This window comes from Mizuhopecten yessoensis, unplaced genomic scaffold (assembly GCF_002113885.1).
Source record: "Mizuhopecten yessoensis strain PY_sf001 unplaced genomic scaffold, ASM211388v2 scaffold2091, whole genome shotgun sequence".
In the NCBI taxonomy this organism is placed as follows: Eukaryota; Metazoa; Mollusca; class Bivalvia; order Pectinida; family Pectinidae; genus Mizuhopecten; species Mizuhopecten yessoensis.
The window spans coordinates 1,611,637-1,634,877 of record NW_018404373.1 but is presented as its reverse complement, the minus strand read 5'-3'; the positions used below and the strand labels follow the sequence as shown (position 1 = coordinate 1,634,877).

The following is a 23,241-nucleotide window of genomic DNA, read 5'->3' as shown; positions in this document are numbered from 1 at the left end:
ACACTGAGCATATTTTAAATTTAATTATTAATCCTTTCACCCCTATGTAACTTTAGTAGACTCTACAATGCATTGATCTGGATGAATCCATTATGGTCTACAATGGTGTAAGGGTTAACCAACTGAGCAGATAATGAGAGCATCTCAAAATTCCTGGGGTTACATTCATTAATATTCTCTGCACCCCTGGAATATGACACGACAAAATGAAAGGCACATGTGTAGCTATTTGATTGGTTTCAGGTGAAAAAACTGACTAACGGGTTCAGCTGATATCTTCACAGTGAAGATTATAGAGGAACAACATCCAACTTCAAAGTCGAACATGCCATTCTCTTGGGGCCTGTTCGTTTATGCAGAACAACTGGTTGGTCAGTTTTTAAATGTAACGTTTTCGGGTATAAATACTGGCGGACCTGCAAATGTTTATGCAGGCCTTGCAAGGCTTTGCCAAGGCTCACCTGAAAGCAGCATAAAACTACTAGGTCCGACCTTATTTCATAAACGAACAACTTTGGTCTAACCGGTCCAACCATTTAGATCGCGATAAATGAAAGCGGCCTTGATGTACATTGAACAATCAAACAAGTCAGCTTATTATATATGTATAATTCCTGGAATTTTGAGGATGGCATTGAAAGATAAGTGCAACATAAAACACACATGGATACTTTCTTTTAGCTTCAAAAACCACTTCATCACTACAAATGTTAATCTTTGGGCCAGTATGCATGAACTTGAAACAGTTAAGTTTTACATGAGTTAGCTTAACAAATATTTCCAATTCCAATTTAATGTGGCAAGTATTCATGTAAATATTCCGTGAAAGCTTATTGATAAAATGTATATTTTTCCAGTCTAAATTTGTTGTTTCGAGACAAAAAGATTGAAGTAAGACTATTTTAGAATGTTATGTAACCCTAAATTCCTCAGTCTAGTTCAATTGTTAGCAGAGCATCAGACTCCAGTATTTCCATGGTTGCGATGGCGCCGTCGTTGAACTGAAAGGAGGAATCCCCATCTATCACAAGTGTGCCGTCCCACATGCGGGAGTTGATCTTGATCCTGGTGACAAGAGACGCTATACTGTTAGTACAGTCAGTAGAGTTACAATAGAGTCACATTATAAAGTACAAACACACCTAAGATATAGTTACAGTACAAACTGTCACGCTGTAAACATGCTGTACAGAATCATGTACAGCTTGATTCTACACAAGAGTTGCTGAATGTTGGACTGTTTTTGCAAGAGAAATAACACCATTTTCGTATAGTACCGGAAGTGAAGGCCAATCAGTTTAAAATCATAATCAATAATCGGTTTGTAATCGTTAGTAGTATTCCGATTGATGATCAAATGCATAATCAGTTATATTTTTTACGGGACAGAAACCTAAATAAAGTGAGAACACTGCTATTACGTAATGATCAATAGACAGAGTATTTGACTATAAATTAGCTTTCGTTCTTTAATAAAGAATGAATTTCAAGCAATTATTATACAGTTTTATCACTCATATAGTAAAAATCATAAGAATAAATAACTTTCAATGCATATTTTACATTGAAAACATTTAACACTTTGTTTTCGATGATGCACCAATTATATTGATTATGGAATTTGTAATTGATAATCAGCCGAAAGGGCAAACTGATTGTTTTTCTATTATAATTGATCATCAGCCCATCACTATAGATATAACATATATGCAGTACAAATGCAGAATTATTTTAATACAGTTTACTCTATAAGCTCAGCAGAATAGACATACCTTGTGGCAAAGCCTCTCTGATGTCGAATAGCATCAAACACCCCTGAAATAAGCCAGTGTGATCATTACTGTCATTTATGTAAAATTGATCTTGACAAGGTTACCTGAGGTCCTACTGTAGACTACACACACATACAAATGATACGTGGATATGTGTGTGTCATCTACATAATATAATTTTTTATTACAGATGTCCCCCAAACTGCCCCCATAGTCGCAAAGATGCATCAGAAAAGGTTCGCAAAGCCTTAATACAGCTACAATATATTTACTAAATTTTAGTGAAATCAAATTATTTCTCAACTGCGACCAATCAGAAGCCTTAGTGTAGTTGTCATAGCAATGAAACCTACGCGATTGAATACGCAGTCTCCTAATACCCCTATATACCAATTTTCATAAAAATCAAAAAATATTTGAATTTAGACCATCAGAGGCCATTTTCTTGAATCATAAAACGCACACTGCAGTTGTGTTCGTAGTGCCATACTACACCTTAGCACCAAATTTCATCAAAATCTGACAATATTTAAATTTCGAACAATCAAAGGCCAGGAAATGGCAGGCATTTTGTTTAATCACAAAACATATACAACTGTGGTATTTGTTTGTTAAATCACAAAACAAACACCGCAGTTGTATTCGTAGCTCCATACTACACCTATGCACCAAATTTCATCCAAATCGGACAATGTCTAAATTTCGACCAATCAGAGGCTGCCGTCCGGCTGACCAGTTAGATGACCGATCAAAAAACGAAAATACTCTTGCGCCCCGTCTGTCATACGCGATCACTCATGTAAAGTTCCGTTAAATTTCACCCCACGTTTTTTTCGAGAAACATGTCGGAAGCCTCGTCAGCAGAAGAAAGTGGAAGAAATAAGAATAATAAAAAAAAAACCACCTTTGTTTGGGGGACATAGTTAGAAAGGACTATTGAATATTTATGATGTTGCATGAAATCTAATCCCTGAAAACTTTTTGAAATAGAAAACCACAAAAGCTTGACACAGAAAAAATAACATATTACATGTCAATTCATCATGAAGTTTATTATGTTAGGCTATATATAATACTGAAAGGAAACTCAGCCAAACTAGATTTGTTACTTAAAGGCTGAATTCATTGGATCTGATTGTATCAGGAAAAAGGTTGATTACCATAATTTTATTGTGTATTTTTACACCATATTACCAAAACATTACTCTCAATCCTTTATTTTAACATTCAAGGAATGACAGACAAATATATTCAACTCATTCAAAAAAGTATCTCACCCAGTGTTCCTATTTAGTACCACTATATGTGTGTGCTGCAGGTTGTATAGGTTTTCTGCTTGTTATGGGTCTGTATTTCTATATGCCATACCATTGTAATACTACAGCACAGACACTGTAATATCCGATCCAGAAAATATTACACTCTACAGAAGGAGTCTGGTAACAACCACATTATGTTGTGTGCAGATTAACCATCAACTATATTACGGTATGTGATTGAGTGTTTGAAAATAGACAATATTTATACATTAGAACATATCATTTCACCTACCAGTAGTTGCTTTTATCATAAATTCATTTTAGTGCATTTCAAATGTGTCAGTACCAGTATAAATTCAATATATTATCTTACCATTCACAATGGGATCTCTGACTGTGTAGGCCATCCGAGGTTCATCGGGAGCAAATTTGAGGGAGTTGTTGAATTCTGAGGCAACCTTACTCATGAGCTTTTGATCCGTTAAATCTAATTTGCAATCAGTTAGGCTCTTCGCTAAAAACAATTATAATTCAGCCATTTCAAATAGTTGTATAAAACAAAATATTCCATTGAAAAAGTGACTACTTTCAATTTTAACTTCAGTCATTTAGTGCCTTATTTTTTTACTTTTTAAACAACAATACCAGCTGAATCAAGCTTTCATGCACACATTCTTAAATGGTTCAAGTCTCTGTACTTTGTGTGAAATGTCAACCTAGGCTTCTCAAGGTATGTAGAATAGCTTTTACATGTTTATTAACCAACAAGAAACAATGTTGTTTCTCATATACATGTATTTTTCACTGTCCAGCGAGTTAGTCCTCTATCACTTCACCTGTGTGTTAGTCTGAAAACTAAAAGACCTTAGCAAACTAACTCCCTCAGGAGTTTCCAGGGGTGCAGATTAACTTGTAGAGCCATTTCTGTAACTTCCTCATTGAAAAGATAGAGTCAGTCAGGTGAGATATGGGAAGAGCTTGTACTGCCCTGACCCCACCCAGTTGATCTTGAGGCACAGACAATGTCAAAGTAGATATGGCTCTTGATAGTTTTTTAAAACAAAATACTGTTAGAATGTTGCTTTATGAAATGTCCATGCTTTTTGTATCCATATATTAAAACAGTTTTAGTATTGGAATTCAGGATAAAGCAAATTTCTGGAATCCCTTGCCCCGGGCCTATTTCCCTGACCTCACCTTAGGAAATTGACCTTATCTCAAAGAACCAGGGCCCACTTGTATAAAACATCTCAACTCTTGAGATTTCCTCAAGTCTAAGATTTCCCATAGATATTTTCCTTAACTTTGAGATGTTTTATACAAGTGGGCCCAGACACTTGCTATATCCCTAAGATCTATATAATAATTATATACTAAAACAGATCAGACAGCATTGAGTGGAATGTACACCTACTTATTTCTAGTATATCTTTGACAGCCTCTATTGGGAGGTGGTTTATATGAAAGAACCAGGATGTAGAGCCAGTCCCCGTACACATGGTGATCCCTGAACTCTTCTGTTTCAAACCGGGTTCGTCATCCCTCTTGATCTCGTAGTACGACACTCTGAAACACACATATGATCGGTACATATACATTGTAAATATTATTAAAGCTGGCAACAGATTGCCGAACAAAAAAAGAATAATCACCTACTTTGTCCTCTGTGGTAGCACTTTGATAAATTGACAAGCCAGCGTTAGCTGGTGATATGTTCAAGGTAATGACATCACATTGTAGCTATGATTTCAACATCCCCAAGCTAGAGTTATATTAACCCAAACAGGTTCTTCTAGGTTATAATGAAAATAAATAAATAATGGAATACGTTTTGGTTTGCTTTTGATTATATACATTTTTTCATATCCACAGTGTAATTATTTTATCGACATTTGAGAATTATATATATATTTATTATATATATAAAAGCAGTACACTTATGATAGTATGTGATAAAAAAAAAAGTTTCCTACCTACCTCAGCATGAAGTGTTGACATGATCATTATGACCTAGATTTTGACTTGTCCCATTCAATAACTTGTTCAGAGCATATCTTTGTCACTATAACACACAGGATCTTCAAACGTGATATGATGTATATTTAGCGAAGGTGGAGAGTCCTGCACCAGAACCAGGCCACAATAACCCCCCAGTTATGATTTTTGACCTACCAGGCATATTGCATTAAGAATGTATCTGAATGTATATCTGCCTCACCATAACATACAGGATCTTTAATCTTGATAGAGATAAATCTAAGGCTGACAATATTACACATCAAAACCCAGTCACTCTGACCTACAATTTCAACTCGTACTTCTACTGACTTTAAACCCTTCCCACACCAAACATACCAGTAAAACCTTTTCATTATAACTATCAGAAAGAGTTAAAATTACTCATCTTCCCATGTAGAACTATTAGAGAAGTATTAAAATGCACCTTCGGAAGCTACAAAGTTTCCATTGGCAATGATTACTATATACTTTCTCTACACACAATGGGATACTGGCTTAAGTCACAATCTTGTTTTATTATAACTACTTACCTTGCTGACAGAGCTTCACCAATGAAAACTTCGTTTAAAGCTAAGACAGGTAGTACCCTAGGTGGCATTTCGTGAATGTGTAGCCTCTGCTCGAGCTCCTCCTCGAAGTGAGACTCGGCCTCCTTGATGTGTTCCTCAAACCTGTGTTCAGGGTACAAAAGTTGCTGGTCATGTATAGCCACAGGCTCATCATTTTGGTGGAAGCCTGACATGGTCACTCGGATACGGTGGCGCCACTTCCATCTAAAACATGGCAACATTAAATGTGTAGAATGTCATATTTATACAATCATGTATTAAACAATCATCATGTCCCTTAAAACTTAAAGTTCATGGTTAAACTATGGTATTACCAATAATGAAAATATGAATATGATTTTATTTTTTATTTCACTGTCTTCTTGAATAAATATGTTTATCCCTAGGATGAAATCCTACCTTAAATACTTCTGGTTAAAAAACTCTTTTCGATGCCAACATTGACATCCGTCCTCACTCCTTTGCAACTCTGTCAAACATTTAAAATGCAAGCCATCTTGGAAAATCTAATACAAAACATTAGCTGTTAATTGTTATACAGTGATTGCCTATACCTATGTTATTGTTGTGACATATATCTATAAGTGACACAAATCTTACCTAAATTTCCCTTCAAGTATTCGTTTCACAGCCTCTCCAAAGTTTTCTGCAGGGAATATTTTTTTTGAAAGACACAAATACCCCTCCGACCTGTAAGATTTAGGTTTGAATAAGAATTCATTTTACAATCACATAGAGTGAATAATAAACAAAATCAATATGAATTTCTGTATAATATCAGACAACAGTATTTGTCAGCTCAAATTTCAACTTTCTTATATTATACAAAGTGTACAGGATATACATATTATAATCAAATAAACTACAATGAACATTGAAGAACTTTTCAATGAATTACATGTTATTGAAGAGAAAGATTGAGACTGTAGATGAAGACACACATAATGGCAAAATCCTTTGTTAAAAATAACCTTTTAGGGTCAGTATTAATTCCAATGATTGGCTTGTCTTTGACCTTGATCTTGCTGGCTGCCAATAGGTATGTACCATCACCACCAGCGGTAACGATCAGATCTGCCCAGTCAACAATTTCATTACTGTACTGGAATCTGTTCACAACCTTAATCTCTAAACCATGTTCTCTGTTAAATAATACAAAAAACAGAGTGGTTAGCTGACATGCTATAAAAAATGTAGGAGAAAATCTCTGGGAAAAAATCAAATACTGAATTGAACAAAGGGCAATAACTTTTGCAAAAATCGTTGAATCAAAATTCTTTTAAGGGAGACATATTTTCATATCATGATGATAATTTATACCAAGTTTCAAAGAGATCCATTGAAAAATGTAGGAGGAGATTGCCGGACAAAAATCGAATACTGAAATAAACAAAGGGCTATAACTTTTGCAAAAATTGTCAAATCAAAATTCTTTTCAAGGAAACACAACAATATATCATGATTATTTAGCCTACTAAGTTTCAAAGAAATCCGTCAAAAAATGTAGGAGGAGATTGCGGGACTAAAAATCAAATACTGAAATGAACAAAGGGCAATTACTTTTGGAAAAATTGTTGAATCAAAATTCTTTTATGGGAGACACAACTTCATATCATGATTATAATGCATACTAAGTTTCAAAGAGATCTGTTGAAAAATGTAGGAGGAGATTGCAGGACAAAAATCAAATACTAAAATAAACGAAGGGCAATTTCTTTTGCAAAAGTTGTCGAATCAAAATTCTTTTCAAGGAAACACAACAAAATATCATGATTATTTAGCCTACTAAGTTTCAAAGAAATCCGTCAAAAAATGTAGGAGGAGATCTCCGGACAAAAAATCAAATACTGAAAAGAACAAAGCGCAATTACTTTTGGAAAAATTGTCAAATCAAAAATCTTTTAAGGGGGACACAACTTCATATCATGATTATAATGTATACCAAGTTTCAAAGAGATCTGTCGAAAAATGTAGGAGGAGATTGCCGGACAAACAAAAGATTATGCCTGGCGGACGAATGGACAAACCCATACCTTAATACTCCTGTCAAATTTGATGGGTGTATAAAATATCCATTCACCTACATGTCATACATGATTGATGTGCTATTTGGCACATTGTACCAATTTATTGACTAATGTGAAGCTAAAAATGAGATCTTTAACTATGGTAAATTTCCTTTTTTTATTTCAATAACAATACGATCTATGTTGACTGAAATAATGATAATACAATGAATCAAGATTATGATTGTTTTCCCTTTAATGTCTGTATAATATCATGTATAATATATAGACATTTTCACCAATGAAATATCAGAAATAATCAATGTGATAAATATATTCTTTCTATAGTAAAGATTCACATATGATATATCTTCATACGTGAAGATATCATGTTAGGTACATGTATTATACAATCAGAATAGTATAACTTGTATTCATGCAAGATTTTTTTATAAATTGGGGCAGAGGAGGCCGGGTATTAATATTAGTACTATGTACATGCATACACCAAATATATCCATACCGAATTTGATAGGTAAGTAAATTTAACTCTCGCTTTCAAATTATCATCTGAAATGAATTGCAAAATACGTACCTCAAAATTTTGTGAATCAAGTCAACACATTTGTAATGGTTCAAATGGAGTTGATGAAGAGATTCATAATCAGACCTTATGCTATCCAGCTTTAAAATAAAGAAATGTTTTAAAGATTATGTATGAGTTTATGCATGCAGTATTCAATCAAATTATTGATCACGGCTGAGTTTTTAGTAGGATTTTTTTCAATTAAGACAAGATTTTCAAATATTGATGAGTCCCTTACTTATATATAATAGTGGATTCTCAAAATGAGTGTAAGTCTGTAATACATATATCTATGGACGATAAACTGATATCCCTCTATATCAAGTATTCATCAGTTCATGTTTGATAAAGCTGATTTATTGACATGTATATTTTGGAAACGGAGCATGTACTTAATAACATCACTGTGAATGCATAAGAAGACTTAAACAAAGAGTCATGTCAAGCCCTAAACTGCTCTTCCATATGGAACCCACAATCCCATATTACAGATAACACCAACCAAATCGTGAAACTGCAGAAAATGTAACAATTCCAATAGCCAGATATTTATTGTTAAGCTCTTACATGTTTCTTCAATTCTCCTTCGCTTAAATCTTTGTAAGTTGTTTTTAAAAACTCGTATCTTGTCATTTTCGTAAGAAGTGCCACACGTTTGAGGTTGAATGAAGTTTCATGTTGTATATTCCTGAAGGACTGGACAAGGTGTTTGCACAGTCGACCCGGACGTCGCAAAACAGAAGCTAAAATTAATGATTGCATTGTTTAACAGTCATTAAAAAAGATTCAGACGAAATCAATACATTATAAACCTCACAGGTAAGGATCCCTGTTATCATGTACTCATTATTTCGTCTTAAAACACTAAAAACTCATTTGCAGTCTTATCCCAGCAACGCAGGTGTTCCATCTTGGAATTTTACAAGTAGAGCTATCTTTATAAGATTTGTAAATTAGTTTCGAACAGTGATTAAAAAATATATATGATAATGAATAATATATAACCATACTTACAATATTTTCAAAACACTGTATTTATTAAGTTTTTATTGGCAAGTGTAATTTTGCTTTATAAATATTGTTAACATTGCGGAAGTAATATAATACGTAACGAACCTATATATTTTGCCCACGTTGCTCATCTGTCAAGAAATGAACGGATGTGACTGTTAGGATAGTTGGGGACATTTAAACCGGCATTTGTAATATTCGTAAGCATGTTGCCTTTACATCAGGGTGACAAGGAGTACGCTGCTGGGTCGAAGATCAAGCAAAAAGCAGCAGGATGGCTGAGGTAATAACCTAGGAAATATCGGAGTGTATTCTTTATTGAATACTGTTGTTGCATAGGCCTACACAATATTGCAATATGGTGCATATAACGCAAACACAACTGGACACTGCACATTTTATGATTTTAAATATAGAAACATTGCATATCTGCTAACAACCATTATGTTCGGTCAGAGATATGGCATGTTTCTGAAATTAATTACGATGTTGTTGCATGTAGTTCTACCAAACTTAAAATATAAAGATGATTCGCCTTTCAAAATTATCTCAAACCAAATTTAATCAATTCTGTCACATTTCAGTCCCTATGCCAAATATTGAAAATATCAAAAGAACCTCCTATCTGTAATTTAAATTAAAAATGACTTAATAGCTATAAGGAAAACTTCACTCATGCCACCAAATTGCCTCTCCCGCCATACCCATCAAAATTCTTACCAAATACCATCTTGCAAAATAGTCTAAGAACTCTTTCAGCAACTTACTGCGACATATCACCTCTATTGATTCTCTTGATTCCTCCAATTATACCTTTAGTAATACAGTTTTTAACCAGCGTTGCTCTCTTTCTTGCCTAAGATCTTCAACTTGTTGGAGTTGGGCAGTAGTATCCCATTGATATAGACTTTATATAACTTTGTGAAGTTAATCTACTAGAAAAGATTTTTTAATGCATGATAGAGCTTCAGGCTAAAAAGTAATGGATTATTTTTTCGATTCTGCATATCCTTTACGTTACTCTTGAAATTCTTTTAGATATAGGTACGTAGTGCTACTCCTTTTAGATATAGGTACGTAGTGCTACTCCTTTTAGATATAGGTACGTATACGTAGTGCTACTCCTTTTAGATATAGGTACGTAGTGCTACTCCTTTTAGATATAGGTACGTAGTGCTACTCCTTTTAGATATAGGTACGTATACATAGTGCTACTCCTTTTAGATATAGGTACGTAGTGCTACTCCTTTTAGATATAGGTACGTAGTGCTACTCCTTTTTGTTGCAACAATTAATAGATTCATGATCAATTAACATGAGTTCAACTCATTATCAATCTGTATCACTACTTGTAACTTTACTGAGAACATTTAAAGGGTCTGGTCGGGGAAAAAATGTCATATTTGCTAAAATGGCATACACACACCTACGTATGAAATACACCGATCCAAATTTTCCTGAAATTCACTCCCTAAGAGTAAAAATTACAATTATATTAAAGAAATCCTAAATCGTCACCTGACAGTCTAAAACTCTCAATTGACCCAGATCAGTGATGTAATTTTACCGCACGCGCGTCATCAACAAGGCCAAATGTAAACTTTGTGGCGAAAGAAAAAGATGCATGCAAAAGTCATGAAAGGCACGAGGTATCAATACCGTTATATATAACAACAACATATAGGTAGGAATACTACACTTGCATCATACATGACCTTTGAAAACAATTATTTACGTATAGTATTGCTGTTTTGTCCGCTAGTTGAGTCTGACATGGCACATGACGGCGTGCTATTGTTGTTATCTTCACTGCCTCACTTTCGAAACAACCACATGACATAAATAGATCTGCGCTAAATTTACGCGGGGCTTCTCGAGATTTCAGTGGTCAAAACTGGACATTGCAAGCAGAACTCGACCATCATATTGCCGTGGTATAACTTTTGGAAGGCCAGAGAACGCATTTAGACCCATTTATTTTGTATTTTTTCCCCTGACCAGCCCCTTTAATATATAACTTGGTTTCATAAGTTTCCAGTCAGATTAAGGTAGTTCTTTATGCATGACTTACTCAGTAAAATCACTACTTTTGAGACTTTCATAAATTAAAGCAGTAATTTTTTTTTAAACACTGCTTTGTTTTCAACCATTTCTTTTGTAAAGGTAATTGTCGATGAATAAACTGGTCCTGAAATGATTATTCTATTTATATATGCATATATACAATTTGATTACATGGTAGCAATTTAATTGTAAAGTAATATATATTACCCCCACCTATATACATGCATATTTAATTAAAGGTGGATTGATGGGGATTTTATTTTGGCATAATGCTAATATATTGCTGATAATCACTGGATATTCAGATTTCTGGAATTGCTTTTAATTTTGTTTAAACTCACAAGAAACCTTTCATAGTCATTATTTTATTGCTTGTCATTGAGGTTTCGTTAATTTTAAGAATCAGTAGTTGGAAGCAATGGAAGGGTGATTACTTTGCATACATGTGTATCTACCTTAAGCTTGTGGAAATCTGATGCATTTGTTTTCCATACTTGTCATTTCAGATTGATATTCTCAGACCAGACTTCAAGAAATCTGTTCTTTTTTATGTTGTTGAATCTCTCATTTGCTTTTGTTGAACTTACATATGGAATTTGGACGAACAGGTAAGCATCAACTTATTTTATAATTTGTTTACAAACCCTGATATGGTGTCAAAAGGCATTTATGTATCCACACAATTTACCAAGCATGAAATATATGAATCTCTACAGTGGTTTTTTTTTCTAGGAACTTTTGGGGGCCGATAATGGGAACTATTTCCAATTGAAACTAGGGCATATTTCATATTTATGCCTAGTTCCAAATTGTACTTTACTTGCAACCCCCCACCCCCAGATGCCATGATTACTATTCTAACATATTTGTAATGTGTTGTAAATTAACAAATTTACCCCCACATGCTACAATAGTCTTTGTATAATTAGAGAAAGCATGATCAAGTTCAAGTTTTATATTTATTAAACTGATTTAAAAATGTAAAGTAGTAAATACTTTTCTTAGCTTATTTTCAAATACTGCACAGGTAGTCAACAAAAATTAGAATTTGTGAGATTTCTGACATTAATTATTATAATTATTATTTTCTTTCCAGTTTGGGCCTCATATCTGATTCCTTCCACATGTTTTTTGACTGTACAGCCCTGCTTGCTGGCCTAGCCGCCTCAGTCATATCTAGATGGCGAGCCACAGAAGCTTATTCCTATGGGTAAAATTCTTTTACTTTGTCATGAAATGACTTTAAGAAAGTCTCAGTCCCCATGCTTTTTGTCATGGTGGACCTGGGAAAATATTCCGGTAAAGTTTGTATAGCTGGACACAGAAATGATGCATTTAAGACAGATTTTTTCATTATTGTTGGTGTAAGTAGGCTAGGTATACATAATCTTACTAAATAATAATTCTGATTGTAAACATCTGTGATGTAAGCAAGCTCGTCATGTCCTGTGACTATTTTTATGAGTGTAAAAGAATACCAGTATTTTCATAAGTCTTGGAATTGGTCATTTGAAGATCTTCTTTTATAAAACACCCAGCTTGTTTAAAAATACACAGTATTTTAAAATGCAGTTATTTGCTCATTTTTCACTTTTTCATATAGGTATGTTCGTGCTGAAATAGTAGCTGGGTTTGTGAATGGACTTTTCTTACTTTTCATTGGATTTTTCATCTTTTCGGAAGCTGTAGAGGTGAGTAACAATTGCAAGATAGATAAGGGATTGCTTGCTTTTTATAATTCTTTATACAGAACTCAAATGCGCTGTAATGTCAACAATCGAGAGCCAAAATTAATGGTTGACTGCATAAGAGATACTTAAAATGAACTTATCTGATGATAGAATTTTGAGAGTTAAAAAAATAATCTACAAATTGAAAAGCATGCATTAATTATGTAATGTCTCAGTCTTGTATATAATTATCTCCCTTGAACCACCAGTAATACTACTAGTTTTGTTCATCATATTGCAAATGGTTTGAGCAGAGTTGTTTGTTTATAAAATAGGGATGGAGATTCTGGTTTGATAATTTTTTCTGTCTAGTATTGACAAGTCTTTCAAAGCCTGCATTGAAGGTTTATAGGTCTTCAAGATTTTACCCCTAAACATGTTACATATAAAAGTTAACAAACTTGTTGTTCCACATAAACAACAAACTCTATATATAACATATAAAAGCATGGCTGTGTATTCACATTCTTGATTTTGGAAACGACTTTGGAACTGTGAACTTACAGATATTCCACTTCACAAATACTTGTTCTGGCAGCCTCACAAATTTATATATTAAACTCGGATATATATCATGTTATATAGTTTACAAATATATTTCAAATAACACTGGGGGGATATAATAAGATGTAAGGTATAGTTTGATTAAAATGTTTCATTTTTAATGTAAAAACATGAACTGTACCAAACTTTCTTCACTTTCGTTGTCTCTACCAAACTTTTACTAACTAATTTCTACAAAGATTTACCATATTGATTCATTGATTTTCTGTAGAGGTTGGCTGAGCCCCCAGAAGTGAAACATGAACGACTCTTCCTGGTGTCAGTGGCTGGATTCATTGTCAATCTTATAGGAATTTTCGCTTTTCAACATGGACACGGCCATTCTCATGGTGGTGGAGGAGGTATGTGACAGTATTTCACTGGAAGAAAATTGTTTTAAATGTCTCGGTCATATAGTGCCCCATTAAATAATCCCATTTCCATCCATCCTCCCATACAACATCTTGGTCAGATTTGCTCTTAGCTTCATTATTCTAATGCTAAATGTCAGCAGTCGTAAAAGTTCATATTTGGATACATCTAGATGACATAGGTGACAATCACCCCGAACTGTGCAGGGTAGTGACGGAAGGTGTCAATCATCCCGGACTGTGCAGGGTAGTGACGGAAGGTGTCAATCACCCTGGACTGTGCAGGGTAGTGACGGAAGGTGTCAATCACCCTGGACAGTGCAGGGTAGTGACGGAAGGTGTCAATCACCCTGGACAGTACAGGGTAGTGACGGAAGGTGTCAATCACCCTGGACAGTGCAGGGTAGTGACGGAAGGTGTCAATCACCCAGACTGTGCAGGGTAGTGACGGAAGGTGTCAATCCCCCTGGACTGTGCAGGGAAGTGACGGAAGGTGTCAATCACCCTGGACAGTACAGGGTAGTGGCGGAAGGTGTCAATCACCCCGACTGTGCAGGGGAGTGACGGAAGGTGTCAATCACCCCGGACTGTGCAGGTAGTGACGGAAGGTGTCAATCACCCCGGACTCTGCAGGGGAGTGACGGAAGGTGTCAATCACCCCTACTGTGCAGGGAAGTGACGGAAGGTGTCAATCACCCTGGACAGTACAGGGTAGTGGCGGAAGGTGTCAATCACCCCGACTGTGCAGGGGAGTGACGGAAGGTGTCAATCACCCTGGACAGGGCAGGGTAGTGACGGAAGGTGTCAATCACCCTGGACAGTGCAGGGTAGTGACGGAGGGTGTAATTCCCCCCGACTGTGCAGGGTAGTGACGGAAGGTGTCAATCACCCTGGACAGTACAGGGTAGTGACGGAAGGTGTCAATCACCCCGACTGTGCAGGGTAGTGACGGAAGGTGTCAATCACCCTGGACAGGGCAGGGTAGTGAGGGAAGGTGTCAATCACCCTGGACTGTGCAGGGTAGTGACGGAAGGTGTCAATCACCCCGGACTGTGCAGGGTAGTGACGGAAGGTGTCAATCACCCTGGACTGTGCAGGGTAGTGACGGAAGGTGTCAATCACCCTGGACTGTGCAGGGTAGTGACGGAAGGTGTCAATCACCCTGGACTGTGCAGGGTAGTGACGGAAGGTGTCAATCACCCTGGACTGTGCAGGGTAGTGACGGAAGGTGTCAATCACCCCGGACTGGGCAGGGTAGTGATGGAAGGTGTCAATCACCCCGGACTGTGCAGGGTAGTGACGTAAAATCCTTAAAAATTAGCCCAAACCCCTATGAGATGAGTAGTACATCAATATATATATAAAATGAACGTCACTGTGACCTATATTTTCTTCTTAACTGACTAATCATTTAGCTCTATTTCTGTCAGAGGGGGAGTGGCATGCATGTACTTGACAGCATATTATTTTCTAGTTTTCAAGAATTGCCTTGAATATAACATTATACATAGTTGTAATATTTGTGTTATAGAATATATTTTGATTTGTATTGTTACATTGATAAAATATTATAGAGAAATAGAACATATTTTAATATATATTGGAATATTTTATATAATATTTGTGAATAATAGAATATTGTATTGGTACATTGTTACAATATTTGTGAGTAATAGAGTATATATTAATGTGTATTGTTACATTTATAAAGAATTTGTGAATGATTGGAATGTTTTATTTTTCAGATCATGGTCACTCTCATGGTGGACATGGACACAGTCATGGCTTGGGTAAGATTTCTGTCATGTCAGACTGCTGTTGTTTCTATTAAACTACAAAATCATTTGTACTCGTGTGCAAGGTCCAGTTATATAAGTACACTGTATATGGAAGTGTATATGCATGTTTCTTCATTGAAGAGCTTCAAAAGAAGCAAAAAGTGCTAGTCAACAATGTTTGATTCCCATATATATATACCTTCACAAGGGTGTTATAGTATTGTCAAAGTTTTTTCGGAGTTAAACATTTAGAAAATTGGTGTGTCAGACTCATTATTGGTTTCTGAAACAATGCCATTTCTACTGTATTTGGTTTCAATGTTTTGCTAATATATTGACAGGAATGGAGTCTCACAGTGATCAAGACAACCACGGTCACAGTCACGATGGAGGTCATGCTCATGGCGAATTAGATTCCTCAAAAAAAGCAGCACAATCTCAAATCATGCAAGGTAGGGCACTGAGTAGAACTCAGCAGAAAATTAATACATGGTTGTTGATTTTGGCATCAGTAAATGTTTCTTAAAATTTATAATTTTGAAATGACTAGTACAGTAAGACACAGTTGTAAAAAAACTATTTCTCGAATGATCTGCCATGATATAGATAACACCATCTAAATTACCTCCCTTTCACCACAAATTGCTATAATCATGAATTTAACAGGGACCTTCCACTTGTGAAAATGCTTTATCGCAACTAGGTCTGTATCACTTTGGAAATGTATATAAAAAATGTGTCATTCAGGAAAAATATCAAATGGAAATGTTGGAGAAGTCAGATCATTTAGTCACACTAAATGTTTAATTTGCTAAATTGATATCAATATTTTTTTCTGTTTCAGGTGTATTTTTACATATATTAGCAGATACACTAGGCAGTGTGGGAGTCATTATCTCCTCTGGGTTGATACACTATTTTGGATGGATGCAGGCAGATCCTATATGTTCTTTATTCATAGCTATTTTAATTACAATAAGGTAAGATATTAATATTGCTCTGATCGATCAAAAATTACTTTATATGATCTTTGGATCTTCAAAACGATAAAAAAAAAAAAAAAAAAAAAAAAAAAAAGATCTATGTACATTTGAAGGAGTAGAAAACCATTGGTTATTTAAGGGTAATTAATTGAACATCTAATGGAGAATCATCGATAATTTTAAAATTTCTTTAATTAACTCCTGTTCGTTAATGTTTCTTTACATGAATTTGGTTAATGTCAGCAATTATGAGCCATGAACTATTGCATGTGTTGAATGAATTATCTATGTAATGTTTTTGCTCTTATTTTCCAGTGTTTTGCCATTACTTAGAGATTCTGTCGGTATTCTCATGCAGAGAACACCCAGATCATTGGAGTCACAACTACCATCATGTTATAATAGAGTAAGTAGAGCTTACCAATATATATGTGATACAATTCTATTTTAGTTCAAGGATAAAAGTTATCTATGCTCACTTTCGCTCTCTGCACCCCTGGAATATGTCATAGCAAAATGATTCGCCCAACTAGCTATTTGATTGGTCTCAAGTAAAAAAAAAATGACCAATTGCTAGGCTGACACCTGCCCTTTGAAGATTACAGAGGAGCAGACACCCTAGTCCCTACTTCAAAGCCAGTCAATTTTACCATTACATGACCGACAGATTCTTTTGATGTACATCAAAGGACCAAACTAGTCTTCTTGTTTAATCCACAAGTTGGTGCACACTAAGCCTTCGATTTTGCTATGAAATATTTCAGGAGTGCAGTGAGCATATTTGAGTGTAACCCTGGAGTATTGAGGATGAAGAATCTATTAATTCATAGAAACATGCATTCTCGTGTACATTTTATATGTGTCACATTGGTTACTTAACATGTCTCTTAATGAATACCTCTTATATGTTTTTCTGCTGTGATACTCTCTTTTTTTTTTTAAAGAAAATGTATGTCACAGTAAGATAGCATATATCCTTAAAACCAACTCATTCTTAATCTGCGTTTATCTGATAATTTTTTTGTTGATGAAACTTTTACATAATGAATTTATTATCTGATAAATCTTTTATCTTATAGATCTTTGATCTGATAAATCTAATACCTTATAGATATGTTAAACTTGTCAATGTTTTTCTTGTATGTTGACAGTGACAGATGTAAGTTTAAACATCATGTATCGGTTAATGGTTTGTGTTGTAGGTGAGTCAGTTAGAGGGAGTCTACAGTGTCCAGGAGCCTCACTTTTGGACGTTGTGCAGTGACGTCTACGTCGGAACAATAAAGTTGGAAGTATCATCTAAAGCCGATGCCAAATATATTTTAAGCCATACACATAATTTATTTACACAGGTAAGAAATAAGTCTCATGACTATATGCACTGTATTTCATGAAACATTTCTTTGTGTTTTCTTTCCTTGTTTTACGTTTTCAAACTAATTTGCTGATCTAAAGTATCTTGATACTTCATAATGTATGTTTTGCAAATGTGGTTGAGAGATCACCGATGTTTATAGGGACTACTTTATATGTTCCCAATGAAGTTAGTTTTGTGATAAGTGGACCTGTATAAAGGGACCACCTGTAATATGAGACCACTTTATGTACTTCGTGGTCTCCCAGTACAGCTTTGACTGTATACGAAGTACAGTAGTCTACCAGTACAGCTTTGACTGTATACGAAGTACAGTAGCCTACCAGTACAGCTTTGACTGTATACGAAGTACAGTAGTCTACCAGTATGCATGGTTCTGTCGTAACAATGAAAATGTTTCACGACAATTGTGTTTAAAAATAAACTATTTGAATTTTTTGATAAAAAAACCCATCAAATTAGTCATGAATATTCAATTACCACATTTTTAAACATGATACACTTGTACCACCTTAAATAAGTGCAGTATCTGAAGAAATTTAATTTTTCTGTATTTCTTTCTTTCAGATTGGAGTAAGACAGTTGTATGTACAGATTGATTATTCTGCCATGTAGGTGTCAAGTACCAAGTGACCTTCATCTCTATAAACTCATATGACCTCTGACCCTGAGCATCAACTCATATGACCTCTAACCCTGAGCATCAATATAAGTTTCATTTTAGTATGCTGATTCATCATGTGCAGTGTAAATGAATGTGTAAGTGGGAGTGTGAAAAATGCTGGCATCAAAAAGGACAACATAAATTCATTATAAACTGTATTTGGAAGAATGCAGTATTTCCTATGCCAGATTATCATCAAGATTTTTGGACTTATGATAAAGATTCATCTATATGCCTTGCCTGGTAAACAATGTTGAATTTACCCGACACAATTCCTGTTAGTCAGATGTATCACCAACTTAATACATTTGTACTGCTCTTTGACTTATACATCATAGTGTATAATCTTGATTCCAAATTAATGATATGCTAATTCAGTTTAAACAAAAAATAATCTTTGTTGGACTTAGTTTAATGTCTGATTTTAGCGATTTTTATAACATTCTACAATTTAAAAGAAACTTGTTTTTTAAGTCAATTCTTTTGTGGTAAATTTGTGTCAAAATTTTCACTGACAAATTTCACAATTTACAAAGGGCATGCGAGGGTTTATGTACGTGACAATAGCAAATTAAACAACATTAAAATTCATACTAAGGTCTAGATTGTTTCATGATCATTGTGGTTTCATATTTTGGCCTGATGTAATGGTCAAATAATTTCATCTCTTGGATAAGTTCAATTATTTTTCTATAATATGAGCTGATTTTTCTGTTATCATTTGTTAAGTGTTGCTCTGTGTTACTGATTCTAACAATCTTTTAAATCTTTTGTTGTGAAAAGGATTTGTATTTTGTTTTGTACATTGGTGAAATATTGGTTACAATCCAAAATAAAGCTGGATTTTCTTATGATGATTCCTCAGTGAGGTGGAAAAATGTAACTTTCAAGCAACAAGTATTAGGATCAACTTTCAAAAAATCATGGGCATTGAGCAGTTTTATTCCTGTGTCTGACGAAAACCACTGTCAATCTAAAAAACTCTGCTAAAAATTAAAAGGATAGATTTTTTTGCATCTCAAAAAAGTTATATCAGGATCATTTAAGTTAACAGCAAATAAGCGAAAAGATTATATTTGTGATGTTAATATTATTGAAACTGAAAACAAGTTTTTTTTTGTCCTTAGATTCATATTCTGCATGTTAATACAAGTGGGAATGAATTTGAGAAGTTTGCTTTACCGGTAAGTTTAATTGAACTACCCTAATATGATGAAGTTTGGTACTACTGGATCCCAGTCTGTAGATAAATCCACTATATTATTAATTAGGTGTATAATTGAGGTAAAAACATCACCTGTACTATCAATACATGTATAGACCCTGCTACTAAGTTACTGGACAGTACTCATTAAAAGGACATGGGTGGTATTGGATGTTTTTTGGGTTTTTTTAATACAATGTATGTTGGCAAAATGTTTTCTGCTTTGAACAGCCTAAGACAGAATGTTTGGTTACTGTACGATAAAAGGAGGGTGTAGAATGCTTTGGATTTCTCCTTGCATATGTGGAATGTAAACCAAAGAATTAATTTATTTATTTGAGGTATTTAATACATGTAGTTATTGTTAAAATGTGATAAATCTGATGCATTCCATCAATGAAATTGAGCAAAAGTAAGGGATCAAATGAAAGACATGATTTTAGGAATTATGAATAAAATTTTGATATGTACATAAGTGAATCTAATTTAGAAAATATGGATTACATGTCATTGTAGTATTGTTTAAAAGAAAAAAAGAAAAAAAAACATGCCCATGATGTGGTTGGTTGATATGTTTAGTGTTCTGTGTATCTAGTAACTTAGATACTACTGGCAGGTAATCTGTTTGTTGATGACAAGTCAATTCTATTGGTTGTACGATTGTTAAGAAAATTACATTATGAACATCTATTATATGTATACATAGATGAAGCTAAATGGGAAGAAAAAATTAGTGGCATCTATCAATGCTGTATGATGTAGATGGAGAAATCTTAGCCCAGTTTATCTTTCTTGGTCTACAACAAGCTGAGGTAATTATTTTCGTCGAATCAGAAGTAAAATGCAGCATTTACTTTGTGTTCCTGACATTAAAACTTGATGATCTATGATTGTTACTCTACAGTGCATGCCAGCTGTCGGGAATTAAGGGCTAGACAGGGATTTTTCACCGTCAAAATAGAGACTACATAGTTAGTTTCTTTAAATACAAGGTGTATTTAGGCAATGTTAAGAAATGATAAATACAAGGTGTATTTAGGCAATGTTAAGAAGTGACTAAGATGGTGATATTTTTATGTAACAGAAATGCTGATGTTAGGTGCCAATCAACCTCTATAATGAATAGACTCGGATTAGACATTTAAGAATATTTCCCCAGGGTTGATATTTTTTTGTCTTACGCCAAAGGTGGGGAGAGATTTTCTTCATCATTTCCTGGATGTTGAAGAAGGGCTTTGCTGTGTATCCTAGTGTAAACGACTTATCGGTTTACATAGAGTGAAATATACAGAATTTCAGGAAACATCAGAATTTTGTGTCATTAGATATTCAAAATGATGTTCTATCTATAAAAAAAGAAGCATTTTCAGAGAACTTGTTGGTAGGGCTGTATTACAGCTGTAGTTTATTTTATTAGTTCCTACCCTCACACGTCCAGTGCTACTTTCAGGACCTTTAATGGCTGCCTGATAGATAACGAATATTTCACTAGTATGGCTGAATAAGGATCCTGCACGTGCAGTAGAGATATAATCCAGACACCAACATCCTAGAGACTGCATTTCCAGATGTTGGGAAACTCTATAGGGATCCACAAACTTCATTCTAACTTTGTCTTTGAAAAACTGTCCTGACTAACAGGGATCCACTGTACTAGAAGCCATAACCTGTACAGTTAGACTTACCCTGCAAGTCGTCGTGGTCAGGGTACAGTTTTAACACGGTTTGTTACTTTATTTGTTAATATTTGGTATAAACAAAAAGACAGTTTTCATTGTTTATTGACCAAAACTGTTCCTAAACTGACAAACACCGAGCACATTTTTGTTTTGCTGTAATATTATTTTAGATGTATTACTGTACTGTATTATAATTAAGATTTCATAGCAAGGTATTAGGTACCCCTGTGGACTTTATTCATGTTCATTTCAAATGCAATATCTGACAGGTGCCAGTGTGTAATTTTACCATGTAACTGCCACCATAGGATCACCTGGTTTGTCTGGGCTGTGTGTAACAACATTTGTGTAACTTGTGGAGCAGCTGTTCGTTGTTATGGTATGAGAAAGGTATTTGATGCAAAGCAAATTCTGTGATTATGGTATTTGTTACTTTGGCTGCAAAAGTCTCACTTTTTCTTTTATTCCTTGTGAATTTTGAATTGTCTTTTACCTAAAGGATTTTTTTCTTTGTGTACTTTTTTTTAGATAACTATTTTTTTTCTTAAATCAGAAGTTTTAGTAAAACAATCAAAATCGTGTGGGTAGTACACTTTGTACAACTACGTGAACTTTTCATTTGATTGTATAGTCTGTAATTGTTACATGCAGAGTGTGTGTTTGTTGTCAGTCAGACATAAATCACATATGTCATTCAATGAACTATTTTCTCCGAGAGACAACATTTCAAGCGAGGTCATGGTCTGTTCAAACTTTCATTGAACCAAAATTTTTGTCACATAAGAACTGCCAATGGAAGGAATGTCTTGTACAGGTATTTCGACACTTGCCACTGAGCTTCCTGAATGTGCATTGCTTCACAAAATCATAAAAGTAGCTGTGCAATATGATTTGGTTTAAATCTATTCAGTATAACATTGTTATTGTTTTTGTTTGATATTTTTAACTGCCACCATTTCAAGTTGTCAAACAGACTATGCAACTAATGCATAGACTATTAGTCATAACTGACAATTTCTAATATGTACTGTACAATGTACATATGTGTGACATGTGCTGTACACTGAACATGTGGAATATATTCTGTACAATGTACATATGTGTGGCATGTGCTGTACACTGACCATTTTTAATATGTACTGTACAATGTACATATGTGTGGCATGTGCTGTACACTTACCATTTCTAATATGTACTGTACAATGTACATATGTGTGACATGTGCTGTACACTGACCATTTGTAATATATTCTGTACAATGTACATATGTGTGACATGTGCTGTACACTGACCATTTCTAATATATTCTGTACAATGTACATATGTGTGACATGTGCTGTACACTGACCATTTCTAATATGTAATGTACAATGTACATATGTGTGACATGTGCTGTACACTGACCATTTCTAATATGTAATGTACAATGTACATATGTGTGACATGTGCTGTACACTGACCATTTCTAATATATTATGTACAATGTACATATGTGTGACATGTGCTGTACACTGACCATTTCTAATATATTCTGTACAATGTACATATGTGTGACAGGTGTAATATACACTGAACATGTGTAATATATTCTGTACAATGTACATATGTGTGACATGTGTAATATACAC

General features: G+C 34.6%; 2 protein-coding genes across 3 annotated transcripts; one reads left to right on the top strand and one right to left on the bottom strand.

Moving 5' to 3' along the window:
* Positions 1-442: 442 nt before the first annotated feature.
* Positions 443-9,128, bottom strand: LOC110445131 (NAD kinase 2, mitochondrial-like). Its single transcript, XM_021489552.1, has 9 exons — positions 8,779-9,128; positions 8,221-8,309; positions 6,591-6,761; positions 6,220-6,309; positions 5,581-5,823; positions 4,446-4,597; positions 3,405-3,545; positions 1,773-1,815; positions 443-1,065 (listed from the first exon to the last, which is right to left on the bottom strand). Exons 1-9 carry the CDS (start codon positions 8,971-8,973, stop codon positions 930-932), a joined length of 1,260 nt encoding a protein of 419 aa, XP_021345227.1. The 5' UTR covers positions 8,974-9,128; the 3' UTR covers positions 443-929.
* Positions 9,129-9,356: 228 nt separating this feature from the next.
* LOC110445177 (zinc transporter 7-like) lies at positions 9,357-23,151 on the top strand. 2 transcript variants are annotated; one of them, XR_002462325.1, is made up of 12 exons: positions 9,357-9,505; positions 11,793-11,894; positions 12,383-12,496; positions 12,890-12,977; positions 13,792-13,921; positions 15,676-15,720; positions 16,050-16,160; positions 16,553-16,688; positions 17,007-17,097; positions 17,894-18,043; positions 18,634-20,926; positions 20,964-23,151. XR_002462325.1 is itself a non-coding variant. In XM_021489648.1 (11 exons), exons 1-11 carry the CDS (start codon positions 9,429-9,431, stop codon positions 18,679-18,681), a joined length of 1,092 nt encoding a protein of 363 aa, XP_021345323.1. In that variant the 5' UTR covers positions 9,357-9,428; the 3' UTR covers positions 18,682-23,151. The 2 variants fall into 2 exon arrangements, 1 of the variants encoding a protein (XP_021345323.1); XM_021489648.1 differs by having other exon boundaries at positions 18,634-23,151.
* Positions 23,152-23,241: the final 90 nt, after the last annotated feature.

Excerpts from the sequence above, each read along its gene's own strand:
- LOC110445131 (XM_021489552.1), bottom strand. The coding sequence starts at position 8,973 with ATGCAATCATTAATTTTAGCTTCTGTTTTGCGACGTCCGGGTCGACTG. Across the intron at positions 8,310-8,778 it reads AAGGAGAATTGAAGAAACAT|CTGGATAGCATAAGGTCTGA; the intron begins GTAAGAGCTTAA and ends TTTATTTTAAAG. Across the intron at positions 1,816-3,404 it reads CAGAGATCCCATTGTGAATG|GGGTGTTTGATGCTATTCGA; the intron begins GTAAGATAATAT and ends GGCTTATTTCAG.
- LOC110445177 (XM_021489648.1), top strand. The coding sequence starts at position 9,429 with ATGTTGCCTTTACATCAGGGTGACAAGGAGTACGCTGCTGGGTCGAAG. Across the intron at positions 11,895-12,382 it reads TATGGAATTTGGACGAACAG|TTTGGGCCTCATATCTGATT; the intron begins GTAAGCATCAAC and ends TTTTCTTTCCAG. Across the intron at positions 18,044-18,633 it reads CACATAATTTATTTACACAG|ATTGGAGTAAGACAGTTGTA; the intron begins GTAAGAAATAAG and ends TCTTTCTTTCAG.